Source organism: Halictus rubicundus, chromosome 12, assembly GCF_050948215.1.
Source record: "Halictus rubicundus isolate RS-2024b chromosome 12, iyHalRubi1_principal, whole genome shotgun sequence".
In the NCBI taxonomy this organism is placed as follows: Eukaryota; Metazoa; Arthropoda; class Insecta; order Hymenoptera; family Halictidae; genus Halictus; species Halictus rubicundus.
The window spans coordinates 13,939,174-13,966,821 of NC_135160.1; the positions used below are offsets into that span (position 1 = coordinate 13,939,174).

General features: G+C 44.6%; 1 protein-coding gene across 1 annotated transcript in view; it reads left to right on the forward strand.

Moving 5' to 3' along the window:
- LOC143359483 (uncharacterized) overlaps positions 1-27,648 on the forward strand; it is an 82,189-nt gene that overhangs the window by 26,275 nt on the left and 28,266 nt on the right. The window contains exon 2 of the mRNA XM_076797423.1: positions 24,356-24,459. Within this exon, the coding sequence (XP_076653538.1) occupies positions 24,378-24,459 (82 nt within the window). The 5' untranslated portion in view covers positions 24,356-24,377. The remainder of the gene's footprint in view (positions 1-24,355; positions 24,460-27,648) is intronic.

The window sequence follows — 27,648 nt, forward strand, 5'->3', positions numbered from 1 at the left end:
AACGCTTAAGACGACCGGCTACTGGTTTTAGACGGTTCACTGCCGGAACGATTTGGATAAGGATCGATTGGGGGACGCGTCTGTTACCATTTTGTTTGTTCGAGCGCGATGGCGCGGCGAGACACGAAACGGACGGTCCGCGATTGACCAAGAAAGAGTTCTCGGAACGTTGAGCGCTCGCCCCCGGAGGAATGTCAGTCTGCGTCTGGGGCCATTTCTTTCGACCGTCCCGGCGCGGCGGCGCTCTAAAGACGTGCCATTAGGCCGCGGCGAGATGCGAGCCGGCATCTTCGACGCGGTTTAAAGGACGAGGAACGCGGATACCGCTAGTTTGCATAATAATTAATCACCGGTGCTCCCCGTAACGGACAATATCCGGCGCTCCTTAGATCGTAACTGACCACATGTGCCAATAATAACGCGCGCCGCGGCGAAAGAAGGGAAAAAGAAGGAAGCGCTGCGCGATAACGGAAGCCGGCTTCGGTTGAGAAAGAAAGAGAGACAGAGAGAGAAAGAGAGAGAGAGAGAGAGAGAGGGTATAGTGGTTCTGTAGGATCGCGAGCCGATGCGCTATAAAGCGGTCGAAGATAAATGATCGAGAAATAATCAGACGTACTTTCGCCGGTGCTGTTTCAGGAAGCAATTACGGGCTGTTTTATTTCGCCCCGGCGATCCGGGGCTGAATAGTTTCCCCGTTTATGCTCGGAGGGGTGGTGCCCCGTCGAAGGAAGTTGAGAAACATCCCAGCGGAAACGTAAAATATTACGTCATGTGGAAGGCGCATTAGCCTGTCCCGGCGACGTTACCTCTCTTCTTTACGTCCGATGAGCGCAAGGAAGAGCTTAAGCAGCCGTTATAAATCCGAACGTCGATGCCGTCGCGGCGCGGCGCGTCGCGGCGGGGGTAATGACACGGAATGGGCGGTGAATCCTCCACGCTCGAGATTCCTGAGAAATTTCGCGCTCGCTTTTCGCAGAGACCCCGATAAGCCAACCGTTGTCGCCCGTAAAACCAGTTCTTTTCCCTTTTCCCAAGACGCTGGGAAAAAGCCATTCTTCCAAAGCATAGCCTTCTACCCGCCGTAAAGGAACCCATCGAACCGCTAATACACTCCGAGCTCTTTCTACCTTGTAATACTCATCCCTCAGATTCCGAACTAGCTCTGGAAATTTTGCGGAAAGATTCCTCTACCCGGCTCTGATCGCTCTATTAACCATTAGACCGCGAACCTTTATTGTTCTCGATCAACAAACAGAAACCAAACGGGAAGATCTGTCTCTCTTTAATAATCTTAACAGATTGAAAATAGTGACTTCTTCTATTCTTTTAATCTTCCCACTACATTGATTTTTCAATATATGTCGCGAAGGCCTGGATGACAAACGTCGCGGAATTATCCCCACTACCGCGGAGTATACCCCGTGAGGGGCCACGTAGCTCGAGAAGCCTCGGACGCTGAGGAGTGTAAACATAACGCGGGGTATGTCTCCTGTACGATAATTGTCATCTGGCAAGACCCGTGTTGTTGACACGTATCGAGAATTCATTGCACTACAAAGATACAGTGTTTACTCGATATGTGTCCACAACACGGGTCTACCCAGGGACTTATATCGAAAAGGCTCGAGGTTCTAGAGGCTTCAGACGCCGAGGACTTTAAACATAACACGGGGTATGTCTCCTGGACGATAATTGTCATCTGGCAAGACCCGTGTTGTCTATCGAGAATTCACTGTATTTTGAATTTGATTGGCCGAAGTTTGTCTCAACAGCAAAATTCTATATTGATAATACTAGACGGTACTTTTCCAGGAATTTTTCGGCAAATTTATTCCTCCGGGTAGGTATATATTATAGGAAGAAAATGGCTGAGGTCAGACACGCGTTATTTTCACAAAATAAAATAGTCAATTTTAGTGTTCCGTAAGCTTAGTGTCGAAAAGATATGGAACGATAGTTTTTTTCAATTTTCCAAGTTGAAATACCTGCCGAGCAGGCGAATACCACCAACGAAGATCGAGCAGCGTGGATTTCGAAGCGTATCGGACAGGCTACGCGACGGCTGGATCTCTGACATTTCCGTTTAATTAATTTCCTGGAGATCGGGTCGACATAATAGAGGATCGGTTATACATCGTGGGTCCCGGCGGTCAGCAAAACGAGCACCAAATCCCGCATCTCCGAAACAGCGTGGCCAACAAAAAATTTTAATCGAGAACCGTGAACTAACGAACGCTTCGAGAAGGTTGGGGGGAGGGGAGGGGATAGGCGGCGAACCCTTAAATCACGGCAGAATCCCTTTCCAGGAACCTATCGATTCCAGTGGACCGTTCCCGGGTACCATTATCGCGAGACACGATCTGAATTATGCATAGCCCGAGCGAGATTCGCTGTTTCGATGGGCCCTCGTTGAGGGAAGGGCGCGACGTCGGTAATTGATGGGCTTTAATGGACTGAAGATTACAACATGGCGTGTTTTAATTACCGCGATCGCCGTACGGCTTTCCTGTTATTAGGCGATCTGATAGGGCGAGACCAAGCGATCGCAACGGCCCGACGACGCTTCGCGATCACCGGGGACCAGGTTCGGCTCGTCCGTGGATCGCGCGATCATCGCGACACTCTGGCTACACCTGTCGCAATCATCCGCCGGCCGATTACCTGGCCGAGGGAGCGAAACATCTCCCCGGGCTTCTTCGACGCTTCCCCTAGCGATCGGCCGGCCATTTTAATTCCGTGCAAATTGCCTCGACGATCGACCGGCTAATCCGAACTGGCTCTCTCGCGGTATCGGCGCGTCTCGAACGTTCCAGGATGGAAAGAACGCGTAATTGGATTAGCGCTCGTCTACGACGATCCCGCGTAGACCAAGATGGCGCCGCAGGCCAGCGGACAGAAACCTGTTCCGCGCCGGCAGCGCGATTCGCTTCTCGACTTTGTGGCAAAATTAATTTTCCAATTACCGCGTCTCGAATCGCAACCATCCGGGAAACGGTCCCGGGACTACAGATTACAGGGAGAGGCGCGATCGACCGAAGAATCCCTGAGATTACGACGAACAACGAGCAAACCGGAGCGCGCACATGATACCGGCCGCGGACGTTGCAGCATGCACTTAGCGCTGCGATACTCTCCGAACGTCTTCGCGATGCATTCTTGCTCTTTTAGAAAGTTCGAATTTAAATCGCATTCCAACTAAGTTCTAATTTTTTAGCCGGCCAGCTCAAATTGTTGACCCTTCGATGTCGAAGTCTGCAACAGTATCGAAATCGTCATTCGAATTCTGTAACTTCCGGCGATTAAACGATTACACTGTAAATCTTTATGCGAAGTAAAAGTTTTCAGGACCAAGGGCTAGTTAGGATTTTCTCTGCTTTGTCCGGGTTTTAAAATGAATTTTTACGTTAATATATTCATTGTACCATACAGTTAATTCGATAGTATCGTACACTTAATTTTTTTCAATTTTTATTTCATCAAATAACTCACTTTGATTTTACGGAATTTTTGAGGTTTCTAGCTCGGCAGTGAAAGTGTTAAAAATATTTTCAGTCATTTAGAAGCAATGCGTCGACATGATTCAATTCTTTCAATATTTTCATTGTTCAAGTTGCGGCTACTCATTTTTATTAGAAATGCACCAAATCCGGCAGTCTGAAAATAACTAATGACTAAATTGCGGATCTTTATACATTTCTGGTTTCTGAAAATTTAAAAGAAATGTTAGGTTATAAAATTTGATGAAATTCACATAAGACTTGAACATAAGATCAACGAAGATTGATTCCACTTTCTCAAAATTTGCCCACAAAAATGGGAAATTGCATAAACATCGACAGTCTATTGACGCTACAAGACCTCCAAAAAATTGATGAATAACGTAAATATATTTATCAGCATCGTCAATTGTTCCGAAAAAAGATGCTCCCTCCGAGGGTTAACCATTTGCATCGAGTCCGACAAGAGGATCAACCTTGATCTCGAAGAAGCAGATCCAAAGAAAACGGATCCGTCAGAGTTTGAATAGATCCATCTGCGGCTGCCGCGACGTCGTGAAAAGCTTTAAAATCCCATAGATCCCGAAGACGTCAGTGTCACCTCCGACTCGATCTTCCGCCAATTGCTTCTCGAAGTGTTTCAATGCTGCAGCGTGACTCGCGGCAATGTATGCGACTCTTGGAACTCCTGGTGGCAGAAGATACACTGTAAACTGGAAGTTGAAAACACATCAGAGAGTACGGTCCACATCATAAACCGCGGAGCGTTTTGTCCGGACGCTAATGCGTTCCTGGCCGGCGCGTACCTGAGGAACGCGGGCTCGCGAGTTGAATAGACACGACACGCCAGCCAGACACAAAACAGCCACTTACGGATTATCCGTGGAACGGCGACGCGTTGCATTCCCAGGGCCCCGGGTTCGTGTTTACACGGGCTAGGGCACTTCTCGCCGGAAACTCGGCAGCAAAGGCGAGTTTGCCCTGAGAGTCGGCCGGGGGAGCGCCAGAGGAGAGAGAGAGAGAGAGAGAGAGAGAGAGAGTGAGAGAGAGAGAGTCGAGGCTTGGGAACGTGAAAAGGTGGAAAAGGCTCTCGTCAAACAAAACAGAAAAAAAGAAAAAAGGGAGAAAGACCCGCGTTTATTGCGGCCTCTAACATTCTTATACCCTTTCTAGCCCTGCCGTAACGTTGATCGCGATCAACCACGAAATCTCTGACTGACGCGGCGAAAAGCGAGGACAAAAATCGGCAAAGGCGTTGATTATTAGGTTGGCAATAAAGTAATTTCGGTATTTTTAGGTGAAATAAAATCCAATTTTGTTATCAAAGCAATGAACTTTAATCAATCAAATATTTTCCATCTTGTTCTATGATCTTTTGCCATCTTTCTGGTAGCTTCATAAATCCGTGCTCATAAAACTTCTGATCCTTTTCGGTGACAAACTGATCCAAGTGCGATTTCAGACCATCATCATTAGTTTTACCATTCAAAGAGTTTTGTAAACTTCGGATTAAATGATAATCTGATGGTGCAATGTCGGGGCTATATGGTGGATGTGACATCGCTTCCCAACCAAGCTCCAATAACTTTTCACGAGTTACCAAAGATGTGTGTGGCCTAGCGTTATCATGGTGGAACACGATTCCTTTGCGATTTGCCAATTCTGACCGTTTTTCTTTGATTGCTATGTCCAGTTTTGATAGTTGTCGACAATAAACATCTGAATTGATGGTTTGGTTCCTTGGGAGCAACTCAAATTACACAATACCTTTGTAATCCCACCAAATTGACAACGTGATCTTCTTTTGGTGCAATTCAGCTTTCGGCGTGGTTTGGGCTGATTCATCACGCTTGGACCATGATCGTTTTCGAGTTGTGTTATTGCAAACAACCCATTTCTCATCACCAGTGATGATTCGCTTCAGAAAAGGGTCGATTTCATTTCGTTTGAGATGCATATCGCATATGTTGATGCGTTGCGTTAAGTGAATTTCTTTCAATTCGCGTGGAACCCAAATATCGAGCTTCTTAGCGATTCCGAGACTTTTTAAACGATATTCTATAGTTGTATGCGAGACATTTAACCTGTCTGCAGTCTCTCGGACAGTTATATGACGATCCGATTGAATAATGGCTTTCATTTGGTCATGATCAACTTCAGATGGTCGACCAGAACGTTGGTCGTCTTCAAGTGAGAAATTTCCAGAACGGAATTTTTTAAACCAATTCTGGCACGTGCGTTCTGTTAAGCAATCCACACCGTAAACTTCACATATATCTTTGTGAGCCTCGGCAGCTTTTTTACCTCTACGGAAATAAAAAAGCAATATGTGCCTATAATGTTCGTTTTTGCACTCCATGTTCAAATTGACACAGAACTAACAATTTTAACCGAAATAACGTGTAATTTGCTTCAAAAGTAACCTAAAAGATGCAGTTATGAAATGTCAGAAAGAAAACAAACGCAACGTTAACAGAAATCAGTGAAACAAAACATAAAGCCATCTATTAGTGAAAACCGAAATTACTTTCTCGCCAACCTAATGGATCGTGTAAACTCTGGGGGCCACCGGGAGGGTTCTCTCTGTCGGAGAGGGCACCGTGCGGCGCTGTCGAAATTAGATAAGAGGCGACTTCCGCCATAAAAACTTGCCCGGGAACGGAAAGGGAAAATAATAATATCGGGAGCCGAAGCGGAAACCGTTTCGTCGCGGAATTTTTCCACGGTATTCCCGGAGGGAAAACCTTTTCCACCGACGACACACGAAACCGGAGGAAATGGAGGCGGGAACCCGTGAGAGAAGGTGAACGACACCGGCCTGGAAGATGGAATTACGGTTTTATTACCTTTCGGGAGATGCATAAGGCAGATATGTACCGAGAGAGGCGAAGAATGCGAGTAACTTATGGCAGAGTTATATGCGCCAGGTAATAATATCGAGTTAATTGTACGATGAAAGGTTGTTTGGCAGCGGACTCCGCTCCTGGATAACGTTCATACCTCGCGGCGCCTTCCTAGATTGAACCTAACGAACCCCCAGGCGCAGCATCGTTCGTCTCTTCCGCTAATTTTCCATTAGCTTGATGCGGACATTTCAATTTTTCTGTCTCGGATCAATCGAGTTCAGGGCCCGTATACTTCGTTCGATAAACTCGCTGTTTTCATATTGACCCCTTGACGTACGAAGACGTCTCAGTCATTTGTTTCTCGTGATATAGCACACGTTCAAGTAAAGTATTGCTTAACGTTCGTAGCATGTACCGCCAGCAGCGTGTCTGTTATCAGCCTAGGAGTATATATGCTTCGAATTCGTACAGAAATTTATTGTCAAGCTTTCCCAAATAATATACTAACCCCTTGCACTCGAGCGGTGACTCTGAAGCGCCACTGGAAATTGTTGTGGCATTATTTCAAAGAAATTACAAAAAATATTACCAAATATTTATTACATTACAAAACACACATTACAAAACATTTATTGCGTTACATTATTTTTTCTATTTAATAGATTACTAAGCATACGAATATTACACGTGGAAATCGGATCAGTTTCGTATGAATAAAATGAAAATAAGACGGAAGAAAAATTTAGTTTTAGAATGAAAATAGCGCCGAGTGCTAAGGGTTGAAAAGTGAAGAGTACCTTTGACCACATCGAATTTTGTTTGGTAAATATGTATGTACAAATTTTATAATACACAAATATATTAGTAATCAGTTGCTATTATATGCTTCTTGTTAAAATTGTCGAATCTTCGGCCCCAAACTCATATTTTTACACGCGTTTAAACGAATTTCGCTCACTGTAGAGGTCGTTCCCGAAGAGCGACGGACACTCTTCTAATTAATTTTCGGGGGACAAGAAAAGTTGTCGAACCACCAGAGAATTATCGCAGACTGTTTGATATTAAAAATCGCAAAGCTCGTAACCGAAAAGGAATCTCGAACGCTTAGGCTGGAATTTCGCTCTCGCCCGAAGAAACCGAAACCGATTCCTCGCGGACCGTGAAACGAGCTTGCGCTCTTCAAAAAAACACTGATCGTGCCACGAGCAAATTGCTCGAATTTAATAATCGGCGTAATGAATGCGCCGGGGCCGCGCTCTAATGGCAGTGGCATTACGCGCAATAATTTTTGCACGCATGTACCCGCACTGGGGGGAAAAAACGAAAAACGTTTACCAGGAGGGAACGCGAGCAACAGAGGATCGGTGGGGCCCTAAAGGGCGGAGGAGGGGGGGTACACGGGAAGGGAAAAAGGTATGAGTATCTCTCATCTCGAGGCTGTTGGGCACCCGGCCCCGATGCGATCTTACAACGAGATATTATAATACCAGGGGAATCGCCGCATCTTGCGGTAATACTCGTTATTACGTGCTGCTGAGCGATCGAACGATCGATCGACACAGAGGGGACGTTTCAATCGGCGACGCACCACTCGAAGGATGGGCAAGATAAATGGGGGGGACTTTGAATACCCTGATGGACTCTCCTTCGGTCTACCTTCGCCGCGGCCCGAACGGTACCTCATCAGAAAAATCGGATGATGGTAGTCATTACGGGGGAAACGATTAACCTCGCCCGTGAATTGGGCCCTACCTGATTCGCATACTTGACGTAATATGTCATTGCCGCCCGGTCAACGAGTTCGGCCTTTTCCACCGCTTATGCGCCACGTAACGTTATTAATAACGACCGCAGCTCTCTCTCTCTCTCTCTCTCTCTCTCTTTCTTTCTTTCTTTCTCGTCATGAATATGATAATACCACGGGCCCGTCGCGATTCGTCGCGCCGCCGTTTCGATACTTTGGAATTTATCAACGTCGTCCCGCCTAACTAGGCTTGTCTCTTTAGAAGATGAATAGGTTGCTTAGCGTAACCTCACGATGGAAATTTAATTCTACGTCAACAAAAACTTCTTTCTGGTTGACTGAACTCGGCTGAACTACCGGCTAATGAGCGGACCGCGGATATTTATGCAAAACAGACGTCGTCTGCGTCGATCCTGTGACACAGGAGACAAGTGCTAATGGTGTTCCTCCCTTTAATCGTTTTGATAAGTTGGGGACAGTGTATACTGACATTTTTTAATTGGTTTAATCTTTTTCAGGAAGTGTAGAATAAATGTCCGGATCAATAACGACGCAGAGTATCGAAATCCTTATTCAACGATTCTGACGAATTCACACTAAACCTACCGAGCCCTAAAAGTAACTAATACATGATGTCTTATAAAAACGACGAGATTGAATTTATTTGGATTTTGTGCGGCTCTACTAAATATATTTAATTATTTCCACGAAATCGTCTTTAGAATTTCTGTAATTGTAAAATGAAAAATCTGGAATCGGTCATTTGGACCGGCGGCGGTAGGTTTAGTGTTAATTAACCATTGAAGGATCCGTTGGAAGGTGTAGCCACGGATCCTAGATTTTTCAGAATTGTGAAGAATGATATGAATTATGATATATTAACCCTTAGCGGTCCGGAAGTATTTCAAGTTTACTTGCCACCAGGTCCAAGCTATTTTTCATACGAAGTGGACTCAACATTCTAATATCGAGTATAGAAAGGAAACTATATATATTCTAGTGAAAATTTATTATTAATACATATTCAGAGTAATAGGATAAGATGAATAAATTTGACTTTTGCCGCCATATACGCGGCATTGGTCCGCTAACGCTAGAACTACCGAGTAATAAACACACCTGATGAATATTGCTTTGTAATCACGACAAGACTACATATCTATTCAAACCTAATACCATTTTTATTCTAACATGTGCTTCAATGAAAAAGTTCATTCAAAAAATTCTGATGAAAACATTTTTATAATTTCAGTAATTGTGAAAGAAAAAATTAGGAACCAGTCATTTCGATTGGTTCGGCAGTTCTAGTGTTAAGGGTTAGTTTTAGAGGACAGGAGAAATAATGCACGGAGCGGTTAGAGTGAAACGATCGGTAACCCTAGGCGCGCAGTCATCGGAGTTAGCGTAGCGAGGGCTTAGGCGGGGTGGTTCGGTGTAGCATGATCTGAAGAAAAATCGGTAACGCGGCAATAACATCGGGAATAGTCGGCATAACTCTGAGCCGCGCGCGGATACGTCGGATATTGCCGTCGAAATCATTAGCACGGGGCTCGGCGAAGAACCGAAGCGAGCGAGGCAAGTGAGGCAAGCGAGGCAAGCGAGGCGATGCGAGGCGATGCGAGGCGATTCGAACCCGTGGTCGTAGCGCTCCGGCCGTGTTTAGAACTGCTTGCGGTGATTATATTGCGGGTTAAGGGGCTATCGGGTATTCATTACGCCTAATGACCTCTCGAACAGTCGGCGAGTGCTTTTGGGCACGATGAAACGATGGAACGTGAGGCGGCGCGGCTCGCGGAGGATACTCGTCGGGAACAACGGGGTTCGATTACTCAGGGCCTCGGCGTTCACACGAGGGTGCTCGTGCAACAGGTCGGCATCATGTACACGGCCCTCTATTTATAGATCTACCTGAGCTAGAATTACGTGGGGTCGAGGATAAACCTCCCGACTCCTCGTCTTCACCTGAATCCACCAGGCCGAGGAGCCGAGGAGCCGAGGAGCCGAGCAGAGCTACCCTCTCCGCCATATTTGGTCGGCTCGCACCGGCAAATCGCGTTACACTCGGTGATTCCCTGGAATTCGCCCCGACCGAACCGATCGACCGGTTTTCTCGTTCCTCCTTTTCCCTTTTCTCTTTCTTTCTCTCTCTCTCTCTCTCGCTGAAACACGGCCGGCTTCGCGGGATTTCCGAAGACGCCGCGTATAAATTTCACGCGTTTCACTCCGTCATTGGCTAATACGTTCGCATAAACCACGTCGGCCGGCCGATAGAACGTTATCGACTCGATTAAGGGTTTCCTCCCCCGCTCCAGCCCTCGCCCTTCAGGACGCTCCGCACCAGACAGATAAATTGCTCAATCTCGTTCCCGGACGATAATCACCTATCCCCGCACGATTACAAGCGACGTCCCGCGAGCTGACTCTACTTTCTTGAATAATCGCGGCCCGCTAGATTAACTGGCCAATGGCACGCACGATTTCCACCCAATCTTGACCTAGGCTAAGTACCCGGGGAGATTGCGTCCGTTCCAAATGATTTCCACTCTGACGAATCATGCTGCTCGATCCTCTCGCCCCTGGAGACCGCTCGCGCTTCGCATGACCGGGGATGTTTGCAACAGTGTTCGCATCGGACGAACATTCTAGAATCAAACTACAGTGAATTCTCGGTTAATGTCAATGATACGGGCCTTGCCAGCGACATATATCGTCCAGGAGATACTTTCATCCACGCCGACCCGTATTGTGTTTACACTCCTCGGCGTCCGAGGACTCTCGAGATTCACGGGGTACACCCTGCGGTAGTGGGGACAATTCTGCGACGTTTATCGTCCTGGCCTCGGCGACATATATCGAGAATTCACGTTGACTACTCAGTAACCTCCGAAAACTCCAACAAAATCTAATTCAATCGAGGAAACCAAAACTAGGAAGATAATATTTATCCCAGCGGTTATTCCCTTAACCCTTCGAACGCAAGAAAAATTAATTTTCTCCGACATATTGCAGCGAAAATTAATTTCCAAACTCAGCTGGAAAAATGACCGTATCTAAAGAGCAATAAACTCAAGACTTGATAATTAGACTGTGGGTTTTATGCATTCACAATCGAAGTGAGCGAGTTTCGAAACAGCGAGAAGATTAAAAGAATTTAAGAATATGGATGTATTATCTCCAAATTTTTAAAATTTTTGAAAATCGGACGGATCATTCTACTCGGTCGTTGTTTGTTCGAATTACTAGAGACAATTTTGCGTAAACATCCGCAGTCTAGGTGACAGATCATCCCAATGCTAGTCAGTCCTATTTGCATATTCATCGTTCCTGCTATCGGGGAAGGTTTAACACTTTGACTGCCAAACTAGAAACCTCAAAAATTCCATAAAATCAAAGTAAGTTATTTAATGAAATAAAAATTGAAAATAATTAAATATATGATATTGAGTAGTCCTCCAACAGGCGAATTGTTGTAAAAACTTGTAACCCTGAGGGGATCAATAATAAACTACAGTTAGTTAGAGTAGTCCTCCAACTTTCTTGCATTTTACAGATCCTGACCAAATTTGGTACAATGAATATAGTAACGTAAAAATTCATTTTAAAACTTGGACGTGGCGGTCAACGTGTTAAGTAGAATAGCCGGGAAAGTAGAATGCAAGACCGATTGTCAGACGTGTCAACTCGAGCTTCGACTGGGCCCTGCTAGATAAGAACAACCGTGCCGTTGTACAATAGAAAATCCGGTTAATATTCGACCGGGCCTGGTACGTCCGGAAAGATCTCTCGAATGATCGAGAGCGTTTCTCTCCGAGCACAAAGATCGTCTTTCAGCTGGCCGGTAGGAGAGGCGATGGTAGCAGCTAATTTCCAACCGGAGAAGGTTCTCAGAGGCTCGGAACCCCGCGAAACGTATGAAACACGGTTCGCGAGGCGAGCAACGGCTCCTTTCGCGCGGAGATTACTCGCTGATGATCGCGTAACGAGCCGCTGGCCGTCAACCTGTCGTGTGGCCGCGGGGACTAGTCCTGAACAGTTCAGCACCCGGCACGCGGAAGTCCTCGTTCGAGGGCGAGACAAGTGCTTCTTCTCCTCGGAGGAGGACTCCAAACTCCTTCTCGGAGATTCAGAGCGCCGGACGACTGACAAGAGGAAACATCATAATGCTAATTCCCTGTATATAATAACGCGGTTCCCAGGCCAAGGCTGCCACGAATGTATCGGCTGCTGGGGCAGGCTAATGGTAGCCGGGGTCACGGGACATCGCAGTTTCCACACGGCGATTTGCATAACGTCATTTAACAGCCCCACCTCCTGCGAGTGTCCACCTTCGCGCTGATCCCGTGACCTCTGAACCCGTTCGCGCCCATAAACTGAAACGTGCGGATCACGATCCTCGACGAGGATTCCTCTGTCACGTGCACGAGCTTGTTGCGAATTTTTTGACCCTTCGACTACCAAATGATTTTCCTATCGCAAAGGTTAAAGTTCTTTATCTTGGCTCTTAATGAAAAAGATGGCTCCGAGAGCCTCCCAGGCAACTTCAGCGATTACGCGTTTGTATGAACGGTACTTCTTCTAGATAATTTACTGTATTTTTCGTGCCAGCCAAGGCTGAATCCATTCAATTGCGCAGGCGTCGATTTTTATTACCTGAACCTGTTACTTCAAGATTATCACATACAGTGATTTCTCTGTATATGTCGCCAAGGCCTGGATGATAAACGTCGCGAAATTATCCCCACTACCGTGGAGTATATCACAGGGGCCAAGGAGCTCGAGAGACCTCGGAAGCCGAGGAGTGTAAACATATCTTCTGGACGATACAAGACCTGTGCTGGTGACATATATCGCGAATTCATTGTAGATAGGTAGAGAGTTGAAGTGGCTCCTAGAAAATTAGAATTTAGATGCAATGTTTGAAAATGGTCCCAATGGTCCAGCCATCGGAGGGCTAAATTATTCTTCTCTTAGATAGTTTGACCCCAACATTCTTTCAACCCAGAATGTTCCTGTCTATTATGACCATGAAGTAGAACGTATTAATTCACGCAAATTTTTAGCAATTTATTAAACACAGTCATAGCACCGGAGAGGTTAAATCAGCAAAGAGCTGGTATTCCAAACAGGAAACATAAAATGGCCTAACTGTTTCTACCTTCAGAAAAAGAAAGATGAGCAGCACCGATCTTGCGTTCCTAATTTCTTGATAAAGGTGTTTCATGTTCCCGAACGGTCGGTCTGATCGATCGCCGTCATAATCCTTAGCCAAGGTTCAAACTATTAGAATTCCGAACCGGCTCCCCGGCCGCTGTTCGGAACGCGGCTTCCGTCTCATAATGATCGCGCCGTTAAGCACAAAACGGCTCCTCTTAAACTAACGACGCTTCTGAATGAAGATCCCATCGACGATCTTATCCGAAGACACTTTTGGAAGCAATTACGATCCGATCGGAGTGAATAATTATCCGCGGGGGCTATTCGCGGGGCTAATGTAGGAAGCGCGCGCGCGCGCGCGCGCCCGCCTCTGTCCGATCCGAGCAGGTTCCCAAGGACGCATTATGGGCATCGGCCGAAGCTGCCCATATCCCGGTTCGCTTCGGTCTGCCAGGATTTAAGATAGTCCTGGTTGTCAATTATCGAGTTGCTCGGCCGGCGGAATCTCGCCTTGTCCACCGCGCCGGGTAAGATGAAGCATCGCGTCGACGGGTCCGTTCTCTGCCTTTTAGGTGAGGCGGATGGGTCCGTTAGTGATTGGACGATCGGGAACGATACACCGGGTACGTTCCGGGGCATTACCAAGTCGGAAATGACCGCCACCAGTCCTGTCAACGGCCCAACACCGCTGTTAACCCCTTCCCGTACTTTAACGGGCCTGACTCGTGATGAACATTTTGGCAGAAACGTAAACATCACCAGTAAGACTCGTCGACTGAAAATCTGCCAATTGTAAACATCACCAGTACGACTCGTCGACTGAAGGTCTGCCAAATGTAAACATCACGAGTCAGAGTCGTAGACTGAAAATCTGCCAAATGTAAACATCACGAGTACGACTCATGGACTGAAGATCTGCCAAATGTAAACATCACCAGTACGACTCGTGGACTGAAAATCTGCCAAATGTAAACATCACGAGTCAGAGTAGTGGAATGATTTATACAAAGGACTGTATCACAGGTATTTACATTTCGGCCAGTATTGCAACTGTTTTCGAGCATCAGCCTGGTCTGTTTACCGCGCATTGACCCCTACCGTTTGGGCCCGGACTTCCTCGAACTAAATGGCACGGGAAGAGGTTAAACGGTTTACACGAACCACCAACCACTCCACTTCAAACTTCACGATTTTACAAGCTTTCGGGTGTGGGCCCTCTTTTGGAACAGTTTTTCAAGCATTAGCTAGCTCTATCAGGGGTCAAGGGACATACTCGTGTGTCCCTGATATACTAGAGCTAGCTCTCTTTATGAGTACAGCTCCGCTATACTCATCAGCAGACTGGGGATCTTGCAAAATTGTTTACAAAAATCGCAAGAAATAGGAGCCTACAGCTTCAACGTCTATAATAATTTAGGCGTTTCGCGTGACAAGAGGACGCAAACGTGTTTTTCTTTTATTTAGGAAATCTTAGTACAAAGTATTACAAAGTATATTGTATGGTATGATGAAAACGTTAGCAACAATATAAAGAGAAACAAAGATTCTTAGGCACGTGGGTTATATGTATTTAGAAAGGCTATTATATATACGCACGCATTAATATTAAGATCAGCTATTAACCCCTTAACTGTGCACACTCGAGATAATTCGAGCGGCGTTGTATTTTTCACTGCTTCAATTTTTCACACTCGAATATAATCGAGAATTGAAAATAACAATGTGGAAGCAAAGAAAAAAAATCGTTTTATGGATATTTATCATTTACATGGGATTGTAAGCTATAACACTTATTTATTCAAGAATAAAATATAGCCTTTCTTCCATGGTACAAAAGCGCAGTATATCAAAAATTGATTTTTTTGGCCGGTTTTTTCCAAAAAACTGTGTGTTATGGGGTTAAGCAACCTATGTCTAATGGCAATTGAAATCACGAAACGTGTTGACGAACCGAAGCTAATCAATATATTACGATGTCCTACATTCTCTTTTCGAGTTGAGGCGCGTGAAACGATTTTTCGCCCACTTTTGCCGGTAACCTGGTCACTCTGCCTTATCTACGCACTTGCTAATTTTCGCCGTGAACGCATAAAACCAGCAATTTGCGTTCTTCGTGGGGAACGCGATGTCCGGAAGACGCGTTTTACACCCTCGCGGGTAAAAACTAGAAATTGCCAGGCCGATAAAGACTGTCCTTGAAAAACGCGCATCCGGGGCGGAGTGCGGGCGAAGCGCGGCGGAATCTTCGATTAGCATAAAACGCGGACGGGAAGCGATAAAGAGTATAACCCTTCGGGATTGGCCGGTTGAATTATTGTCGGTGTTCCAATTAGTAGATACGAACGATCGAGGTGGTTTTATCGCGCAACATTTCCCGACCTGTTCCGCGGCCATCCTCCGCGAAGAAGAAGAGGAAGAGGACGCTGGTGTTGGCCAGAGGTGCACGCAACCGCGCCGAGCAAGTCGTCGCGTCGGATCATCGATTTGCATAACACGCAACGCGAAATCGAATTAGCTGCACGCGTAAATGGCCCCCATCGGTATTGGCTCGTTTGTCGTTAACGTAGAATCGGCGCCGGTCACGGGCCCGATCTCACGGCCCGCTGACACTGGGGACCATTCTCCCCCCTTTAGGTCCCACTCTCTTCAGGTCCGCCGGGATCAAGATTCAAAATCTATGACACACGGAGAAGAATTTAACTGTACCCTCCTGAAACGTTCTCTCAACCGATTCTCTATTTAAAATCCAATCCGTGAAATTTTTCAACCACATTTTGCAAGCTGAGAAATACGGGGATCAGTCTAATAGAAACCGGACTTTCTTTAATTTTCCATTCGAGTGGAATTTTTTGATAATACCGAGTTATTTTTCTACGTGTCTTCCGCTGCGACAATGTTTTAATTCCAATTTTATGGAAAGTACAGGAAAGGCCATTGAAACGATGTCCTCTTATCAAATGATAATAACAAGGTGATATTTTTGGACAGTAAAGGGGACGTTGAAGAATAATCGAATGTAATTTCGGGAATTTTTCTTGCGTTCAAATGCCTGCACAATCGGCTCCCAAAAATGGCTGGAATGGTTTCCCACCAACAAAGGATTTTCGTCGTCGGAAAAATTTCATTGTTAAATGGTCAATAATAACGTATGGGAGATTCCAATGGATGTTGCAGCTTCGATAGTTAAAAACGCGATAATAGTACGTAGAATCGGCGCCGGCAACGGTCCCGATCTCACGGCCCGCTGACACAGGCGACTGTTCCCCCCTTAAGGTCCCACTCTCCGCGAGGTCTTCCCGAGATAATCGTGGAACATCGTCGTAGGATCGACGACGAATCGGGACACCGGATCCACATGGAAGCTTCGCCCACGGTCTCCTCTCCTACACCGGAGGGGATACCGGGCTCACAGTCTGTTCCCAGGTGAAGGTAATCATATTCCGCGTTCCACGGTAATGGTGAACGAACGCAGCCTCCGGGCTCTAACGGAACCTCCGGCACCGGCACCCCATTTCACCGGACCTGTGGGTGCACCTACCTGTGTGTATGTGTGTGTGCACCTTCCACTACTCTTCGGCCAAACTATTCTCTCTCTCTCTCTCTCTCTCTCTCTCTCTCTCTCTCTCTCTCTTCCTCTATGTGGCCGCAATTATCGCGCGAACAGCTGTTATCCCCGATGGGAGAGGTTCGACGATCGTTATCGGACTGTTGTCTCGAACTGCGGTTTCTAACTGTCCTCTTATCCGATCGGCTAATAAATTCCGCCGGTTAGAATCCAATTTACCTGGCGATGCACCGGTAGTCCCGGGAAACCCTAAGCGATCCAAACGATAACGCCCCGACCGGCTATTATGCATTTCGCAATGGTAATCGGCTTGTTAGCCACTCGGAAAAGTTCACACGAGACTCGGAATAATGAGGATCATAACACGCCCTTCGTCGAGCATTTGTTAGCTAGGTTTATTAACACCCTCGGACATCCTACGAAATAAAATTTATTTCATCGATGTAATAGAAACAATAATGGAAACAGTAGTTTGCTAGGTTAAAGCTCGTCCATTGGGATTACTTATTGAACTCTTTCGATCGTACACGTTCCAATGAAGTTTGGTTCAAGCTACTGTACTGTGGACAAAGTTACAGTAAAGTCGAACGTACCTACACGATCTAAGTCAGCTCGCCTATCCCCTCCACCATACCCCGTATGCGGGACCATACCTCGCGAGAGACCATGAAGCTCGAGCTGCCTCGAGCAGTGTAGAGTGCCGCGTAATCCGATACCGAGTTGCGGGTATATCGGTGTGGACCACTACTAATGCAATTACGAAACTTCTTTATGTTTCATTATTTTTTTATGGGACTTTCATCGACTTGTTCCTGGCATTTTTCTGATTAAAATGACACTAAACACGATATAATTCGAACTGTCAGCCGCGCGGTTAGAAAAGGAAATAGTCCTACACGATCTATGTCACATCACGGACCCGAGGATTGGGCTTAGATTAAGACTTTGTTCTAGCTTTTAAAAATGAACGGTCCACTTTTCGACTCACTCCGTTCGACAGAAATGTTCTTTGCGATAAAATTATTAGTCACATTATTAAAGTGCATGTGATTAATATAATATACAGCACTACTAGATGGGTATTTGCAATTTGCGGACATGAATACTTCATTAGAAAGTAATAAAAATTTAGTATAGCTGGGCTATGTTATTTAAAACTTTGATAAAAATTTGATCACCCACTTTACACCGAGGCGAATACATCTAGTTTAAATTTGGAAACAGTCAGTTTACAGATAAGCAATGCTTATAAAAGAAACGCGGACGGATCAAAAAGCGTGTCAACGTCTCAATTCGTTTTGAGCTCGACATAATCAGGCCCAATCATTAAAAACTAACCCAAAGGTGGTATTAATGAAATACATTACACCTTTTTGTTGTGTGTGTGTGTCACATCAATAAATAGGTGTCTATAAGGTAGTTAATGCGCAGATATCAATCGAGAACAGCCGGCTGTGAACGGGCGTCAGCTTCGCGAGCCATTTACCTTATGCAAATGCCGGTCTCGGGTTTCTGATTCGTATCAATATTGATTTATCATAAAAGGTTTTAATGTCCGGCCGTGTCTGTAGCGTCACGGTGTTGCATTAGCGAGGATACATCGCGAGAAACGATCCGCGCGAAAAGATTTATGGACACGGATAACGAACAATAAACACGCTTTTTCATTCCGATGCGTTTCGGTGTTATCTTAACTTCTGCCCGTTACAAATATTAATAATCGTGATACTTACGACGGTCAGCCGTATATTACTTTCCGCTTGCGATCGTGTTGCAATTAAAGCGATCGCACGATTTTCCCGGCGCGATTGTTAAATCGGTTCGGATTTGTATTCCTGCCAGAAATTACCTCGTCGATATCTTCCAATTATTCCTGCCAATCTTAATGAAGCAAGCAGTTTGTCACTAATGAAGAAAACTCTGCGACAAATTAACGGGAGGAAACGCTTTTCAGAAACATTTAAACGCTTCGATCAATTTCACGACGTTCTACATGTTTGATCAGTTCTATAGGAAAATCAGTTACAGTTTATGTTATTGTTACTGGACTACCGATTAATGTCAATATATTCTGTTTCTTCAGTTTTTATCAGTTCTATAGGAAAAACAGTTATAATTTATATTACTATTAGTGGACTACCGATTAATGTTAATATTTACTGTTTCTTCAGTTTTGATCAGTTCTATAGGAAAAACAGTTATAATTTATGTTACTATTACTGGACTACCGATTAATGTCAATATTTTCTGTTTCTTCCTGATTACTGCGAATTATAATTTTCTTAAAGCTTCTTTGGCACATCCTGCAAACTAAACTCATCTTTTTAATTTTTTAATGATTTGAGGGTGCAGCTCGGGTTTACTTTGACCCCGAATTATAGTCTGCCGCACCCCGTTGCAGCCATGACCTACAGACAAAAAATCGGACCAATAAAACTCGCGAGTGGCATCGGTTTCATTGTCCCCGACGAATCTACAGACGGTTGATGACCGTCAGGCTCGTTGCCGATTGGAATCGGGTAATTAGAAGGGCCGGCGGGTATCGTCTGTTGTCTGTGCCCCTCGGAACCGAACGGATTCCACTACTATTATCGCATTCTCACGCGCGCGCGCGCGCGAGCGTGTTCGTTAACACCGGCTCGGACGCGCCGTTACGACAAGCCAGAAAACGACACGCCTGTACTACGCGTTGTGAATGAGAATGCGAGCGTCGTTTTTAGCGGAGGCGAACCGGGTATCGGTCACGCTTCAACCCGTTCCATTCTGGTCCCCACCCCTCTCTGTCATGTCGGCCGTGTTTCCCTTTCTTCGGGATCCTGCGCCGGGCATCCACCGTGCCACGATTTACCCTGATTCGTCGCGAGTCGCGTTACTTTCGTTCGTTGCAGGACCCGGTTGTGGCCGCGGCTCGTCGAACCGCGACTAATTTCACTTACGCTCTCGATACGGCTCTCCCGCAACCTAATACTACCGATTTCGCGTGCCGATACTGCGGGCCGACCGGTTGCCAACGCTGTCCACCGTCAAATCGAAATTTCGCGCCGCAGATCGCCGATTATCCGCGCTTCTGCGAGTCAGAGTCGAGTATGGTTGCTCGTTTCTTCCGGGATCTCTTCTGAATATTTATTGGGTTGTTCGGTAAGTAGTTTCGTGTTTTTCCCAAACAGAGGACGTAATTTTGTATTATTTATTGTATCGTCTCTTCGTGCAATTTTGCGGTTTTAACGAAAAGAAATGCACAAAGTCGCAGAGGAATTCGAAGTCGAGCCGGCCGACACAGATATTCCAGATAATTCAGATTTGCACCAAGCTTCCGTGCAATTTATTCCCTACACTACACGGAACCGTCGCAACTAGGAATTCAAAGTCGAGCCCCGCCTTGCAGTCATAAATACCCGAAATAATTCAGATTTGCAACTTCCGTGCAATTTATCGCCGTCGGGCGCGCCGAACCCTCCCGAAGTGAACGACTTCAAAAAATCGCAGGCATTCGAAGTCACAGCTCGAATATTCGAGCGATGCAGCGAAGATTTGCAGCCTCGTGTTTCTGCAAGCATTTCCGATCGGCTCGGTGCCGGTCATTTTCTAACTTGAAAGCAAAAGCATCCCCGATCGCGGCGAGGTACACTCCTGGACAAAACGATGACACTTATCTATTGACTCCTCGAAGACTACATAAAATACCAAAAGACACCGTGTCGTAATTGTCACTATCCAGAGGGAGAAGGAGCCTAAATAAGGTTGTATATAAAGTTGACCTCGCTGGCTTTCTGCGCGGGGAGAAGACAAATTTTTTAGGAAGTATAAAACAATATATCTCGAGGTGACGATTATTAACCCTTTGCACTCGGCGCTATTTTCATTCTAAAACTAAATTTTCCTTCCGTCTTAGAATATTTTCATTTTATTCGTACGAAACTGATCCGATTTCCACATATAATATTTAAATGTTTAGTAATTTATTAAATACAAATTTTGTAATGTAACAAATATTTTGTAATATTTTTTGAAATAATGCCACAACGGTTTCTAGTGGTGCTTCAGAGTCACCACTCGAGGGCAAAGGGTTAAAAAATTCAAGCAGCCCGACAAAGCATTAGAACACTCTTTAACACTAAACCTTCCACGGTCAAAATGACTGGTTTTCTGTTCCACAATTATTGAAATTATAAAAACGTTTTCACAGTAAATTACTGAATTAACTTCTCCATTTAAGCACATATTGTAATGAAAATCGTACAAAGTTTAAATAAATCCAATCTTCTCCCTTCCATAAGAAGTTTCACTTTTGCATGTTTTGTGCTGAGTAAATTTAATGTTAATAACGATCCAAAAAATGTTGCGAATGCGCGTGGATGATCACACCCTCCCTTAAATCAGTGTATAATTTTCCGATTCTATCACACAAAATAGTTTACCAAATTAAATTGTAAGACACGGGGTTGATGACGATTGAACCCGATGTGGCCTTAAATCGGACGTACAAATATTGACTTGCACCACTTTTCCCACTAAACGGCCCATACGACGAGTTTGATCATTGCCTGTACCGTTAACGGAACTATTTTCGATCGAATAATTTTTTCGATCGAAACGACGTGCCATCATTTTGTCCAGGAGTGTAGCAAGAAGTATCCTGGCTCGAGTATCGAATTCCAGAAGGCTGACCTTCATATCCCGCGAATTCTGCCGCCTCCGCTGTTCGTCGAGTGGCGGCTGTACATACGTTCCTCTCGGCCGGCGAATACTTGAGCGGGTCGAGCGGAGCCGAGCCGAGCCGAGCCGAGGCGTGCGCACTTGTCAATGCGCGTTCATACCCATTCACCGAATTCCTCGGTTCAATGGTCCGTATCCTGAATACGCAATGACACGGTAGGTTTTTCGCCGGGTTCGAGGGCCCGGGATAGAGAGATTCTATCCTCTCGATTCCCGGCCGAGCGAAAACACTGGAGGAGACTCATCCGGCCGCGAATCCATTACCGATCGCGTATCTGCAAAGTGGCGTTTACAACGGGCGTTCGATCCCTGAACGAAGGGATCCGCTGGTCTACACACGCACGCGGCAGCGCGCACATACGCGCGCAGCCAAAGACCGGCTTAGGTGTCACGAGCCGCGTTCCTTCCACTCGATCACAATGAGACGCAGCTGGGAAGGAAGCACCGGACGACGCACGGGGAGAGATGAAGTCGACGGGTAGAAGAGAAACTGCCCACGCTCTTTTATCTCGGTGGCCCTTTGTATTAAGCCGCTGTCGCGACTGGTATGCCGCCGGCTTCACCAAAGTCCACCTTCTCTTCCTGTCGATTCCTCTTTTTGCTCCCCCGGAACCCGCCGACCTTCCTCCTGTCCTCCTCCTCCTTCTTCTCCTCCTCCTCCCGCCCCGAGATAGATCTATGAAGCTTCGTTTCTAACATACGTAATTCGTTTCCCGAGCCAGGGGTTCCTCCTTCCTTCGATTCACCCTTTCACGAATTCCTGACTGCCGATTCGACCGGCTTATCCATTACACGCACACTACGCTCAGACTCTGAGAAACTTTTCGGGCCTGTAATGGACCGTGGAACTCGATAAGAAACTTCTACAACTGTCTTTTTATCAGGCTGCCATCGCGATAAACCGGAATGCCCTGTGCGAGCAAACCTTGGGAAAATCCGAGCAGAAAACGCAGTTTTTAACTAGGAATCTTTTACTCGAAACGCCGAAAAGACGCACATCAAACTGTAGCAAGTTCTGCTAACTGCGCGTTTAATTGGAATAGTTGCACTTAGAGTTTCCGAATTTAAGTCAAATTGGAAAGATAAAACTTATTGGAATAAGTGCTACTGGAACCCTTTTTGCATTCTAAGAATCTTAACGCAATCTTCTTCGAAGTTTAACCTCTTATGATATAAGGATTAATTTTTAAACCTGGCCAAAAATCGTTGGACCTGTCACCCCCATACGGCCAATTTATGGGGTTTAAATGAAAAGAAAAATATTTAAATATAAAATTCATGAGTAAATTAAATTTGTCAGAAAATTGTGTTGAAATCGTGACAATTTATTTGAATATGAAATTTATGAATAAATTAAATTTGTAAGAAATTTCTTTGAATATGAAATGTATGAGTAAATTAAATTTGTCAGAAGATTTATTTGAACATGAAATTTATGAGTAAATTAAATTTGTCAGAAAATTTATTTGAATATGAAATTTATGAGTAAATTAAATTTGTAAGAAATTTCTTTGAACATGAAATTTATGAGTAAATTAAATTTGTCAGAAAATTGTATTGAAATCGTGAGAATTTATTTGAACGTGAAATTTATGAGTAAATTAAATTTGTCAGAAAATTGTACTGAAATCGTGAGAATTTATTTGAACGTGAAATCTATGAGTAAATTAAATTTGTAATAAAATTTTATCGAAACCGTGAAAATTGATTTCAACATGAAATTTTCTCCTTTTTTGTAGGAAATTGCGTATTACAATAAAGCTCTAATCACCGAAACCGTAAAATAAAGCGCAAGGGGTTAAAGGAATCGGTTATCTCGTGTGATCGACCGGAAATACGGCAAGTAATAATTTTAGTACAAGGGAGGGCATGGTGTAAGAGGGTTTCAACACTTTCACAATTTCACTTGACGCCGAATTACACGTGCTCGCTCGCCAGTCACGAGGACCTGCATACCCCGAAGAAATATCACGAGAATTCGCCGGTCAAAGTGCGAAGGTATGCGACTGGCTCGCGGCCAAATCGCAGTTGCCGCACGTCCAACTGTCAGCAGGACTGTTACACTAGAATGCCACGTGACAGGATAAACGTTACCTTAATATTCAGCGGAGGGCGCGCAATGGCTTGTTACACTTCGCAGGTTCACAGACGCGACGGTAATAATAGAAAACGCGATCGAACGATGACCAATATCCTCGGCTACCGTTCGGAATTCTATTCCGATTACTCTCATTGATCCAACCGAGATTTCCCTTGTGAATGATCCTTGGATCACATTAATTCTCCGTTTTGTTTCGTAGCACAATTAAGATGAGAGAAAAGAGAAAAAATGAGAGAAAATTTACAAAAATTGAATATTACTTCCGACCTCCAGAAATTATTGAAACAAAAACGGAAACTCCTGGATTTGCAACGGACGCATACAATCTTTACTTTGCGCAAAGATCTGAATTATTAAGAAGCTCTATTTTTGATAGAAGAAATGAAGCTAATATTTTATGATACAGTTCAAGGATATGATTCCGTGTCTTCAGCGCTCGGTTTCAATTATTTCTGCTAAAAGTATCGTATTCAAAGGACGCCGAACTTACCGTTTGAAAGTCCCGGTGCCATTTTAAGCGACGAAGAACTAAGAATAGTGCGTGACAAACGGATTTGCCCAAAGCTGGTCGTCCGAAACTCGTTCCGCCGCGAACGTTTGTCCGAAGAGGAGGTTATTTTTAGCGGTCGTTATCGCTATCAAAAATAGAGCGGTCTCGGGCCTTGTTCGGTCTCGAACTTCGCACGGTACAGTTAAGTGAAATTGGCTAACGGCAGATTTTTCTGGTTTCAGGAAACGGAAGAAGTGTGCCGACATGTCGGCCTTGAGCGCCGGGCCTCATCGACCCGGGATTATACTCTTTCTGACTGTTCTACTGGCATCGCAATCTAATTCTGGTGAGTCCCCACAGCGAATCCGTCCATGTTACTTTTCTCAGGATAGCAACCTGTTCCCATGCCGCGACGCGACGGTTTTATCTTTTTCCTGTTACTCGCCTCGCGGACGATCCAACACGCCCAACGCGTCGAAACGTAACTCATTTGGCAGCGAACAGGTGTACGTGAGATAGCATGAAAAAGTAGTCTCGATGAGGAAGAACGTTCCTCTCGGATAGACTTCCCATTCTCCGTACGCTTCTCTTCGGGAAAAAAAAACAACCATTCTACGTGATCCCGCCGGCATCACAATGCCTGCCCTTCGCCGGATTTCGATTCCTAATCCGAGCAATGCCCTTCTGGGACCGATACAGTCGCACGCGAACATCTGATCTTCTAAAATACCGTTCCGACCATTTTACGAACATTTATTTGATCTTCAACACGTTGACTGCCTGTCACCCATAGGTGGGCGACGGAATTATTTGTCCAGGTTTTAAAATGAATTTTTACGTTAACACTAGGTTTGCGGAGCACTAAAAATGACTATTTTAAATGTATATATCATAGTTTGTAGCCATTTCTGTAATAACATATACCCTAAGAAATCAATTTGTTAAATAATTGCTCACGGATGCACTTTTACAATCTCAATATTCGCAATTTAAAAATATTAGAATCCGTCATTTTGATTTCGTAAATCTAGTGTTAATATATTCATTCTACCAAATTTGATTAGGATCTGTAAAATGCAAGAAAGTTCGTGGATTACTCAATATCATACATCTAATTTTTTCAATTTTTATTTCACTAAATAACTTAATTCGATTTTATGGAATTTTTGAGGTTCCTAGTTTGCCAGTCAAAGTGTTAAGAGAAACTTTTATATATCGAAGTACATGATGTTCGTTAACATAGAATAGACACAATCATTGCAGCAACCATTATAATTTGTATCGCTCAGTTATTAATAATTTTTGACGAATTAATATCTATGGAACGTCGAGAACTCTTGTTTTTCGAAGTATTCAAAATTACACAATTATAGAAAACACTTGCAACTTATACGTACATTAAATTGATATTATTTCGACTTTGCTAATGTTCAAAAATATTGTTCTGGAACGCCAATATTACTATTCAATAACTCGGAAAAATATCGAAGTACGTCCATGACTAAAAGAATTTGAAATGCGTAGAAGTACCACATAAATGGTTATAAAGAACAAATTAATTGTCTCTTTCGTCCATAAGAAAGAGAACAGATTATTTGAGTAAAAGTTTCAATGTGTGGAACATCCTACATTTATTAGTAGTTTTAGGTAACTAGATACGACGTGATTTTTGCAGGCATCGAAGTCTCCAAGCGATCGATTAAATTCAAACGAAAAATTTCAATTTCAATTTCACTAATAATCGACTCGTTATTAATAATTTGTATCGTAGAAAATTTTAGAATAGCTGTTGCTTTTGGAGCCCGGTTAGAACAATGGCTCGACCGATATCTGAATGAGCTGGCCTAGGTCCCGTCAGGACATCGAACCTATCTTTGTCCTTCCTGCTCCCCGAGCGGAATAGTAGTCTTACCTCATAATGTTCACCTTTGGCATCCTCCCGGGGGCCCAAGGTGCTTTCCCATGGACCTGGCACACCATATTCGTTCTTCGACGGCTCTAGGCTCGTTCCAGAACGGCGGTCTCCTCTCCATCACGAGCCACGCTCTTCAAGGTGGATGCCTCTTCTTCCGTTCGCGTCGAGCCGGTTTCGGATTACGTGTATCCCCGATCCCCCGTCGGTTTCGATCGATCGTTCGACGATCGACACCGATTAGTCGCCACCGCGTGAGCCCGATGCGACGAGTCGCGTCGGAAATCGTTCGGAAAGGTTTGTGGCTACTTTCACCTGCATCGCGATTGCGTCACACGGATCCCCGAGGTCAGGTTCATGGGAAACGACCGGTAAATCACTGCATACGGAAACTGGCTCCTGTAACCGAATATCCACAGGAGCCGCGTCAGTTATCCTCGAGTTCTAGATAACCGGAGGTCCGATTGCGGAACGGTACAATACAATTAACATGCCACGACCGGTTCAAATCTACCGATTCGCGTTTAATGACGTTATTAGCGGCTCGTTGCGAATCCCAATCGGTGGAACTAATGCGAAATACATGTACGATACAGGGTACGATATTAACCCTTTGCACTCGAAGCTATTTTAACTCCAAAACGAAATATTTCTAAATAGTCTATATATTCTGTATATTTTTCTTTACTCTAAATATGTCTGTATATTTTTTTTTTCTTTTCATGTTATACGTACGAAAATGGTGCAATTTACTCGTACAACAGTGAAATGTTTATCAATTTATTAAATTCAAACAAATTTAACAAAAATATTTTGAATAATGATACAGCAATTTTTAATGGCGCCATTCGAGTGCTAATGGTTAATTAATTCGAGACAGACGGTTTTTGGAATTACCGTTTACAAATTTCTCCATTACGTTCTCATTACGAGGTCGAGTCCGCTGTTCTTCTCCATTTCCGACACATTTTTCGGTTTTTGATGAATCCAGGCACGAAAATGCGAAATTGTCAGAATTCGATAATTTTGTGAGAATTATTATGAGTAAGAAAAGTGTAATTTATTTGTTGAATACGACACTTCCTGTTACACTCACATTGTCAGTTCCATCTCTTCGGTCGTGTAATAATGTTTTTAGTGTCAAGATACAGGATGTCTTGTGGATTTCAATTAATTTATTCAACGGAATCGGACACGTTCTGAGAGGATGATTACTAGACTGCGGATTTTGTGCATTTATGATAAAACGGGTACGCATAATTGCAAGCAGTGGTCGTATTAAGCAGATTTAAAGAGATCAGTTTCAGCTTAATAAGATAATTAAGAGAAGAAAAAATCTTGTATTTGGCTCCTGTGTCCTGCAATCAATGCAAACACTTTTTCCATAAAGATCTTTACTTTCTTATCAGAATGTGTAAATGAAGCTTGCAGTGTACTGTACAATTGCCACAGAATAAACCAAATACAGTGCCTTCTCGATGCATGTCAACAACACGGGTCTTGCCAGCGTCATGTATCGTCCAGGAGACATACTCTTATGTTCACACTCCTCGGCGTCACGGTATATACTCTGCGCGGTAGCGGGGATAATTTCGCGACCTTTATCATCCAGGCCTCGGCGAC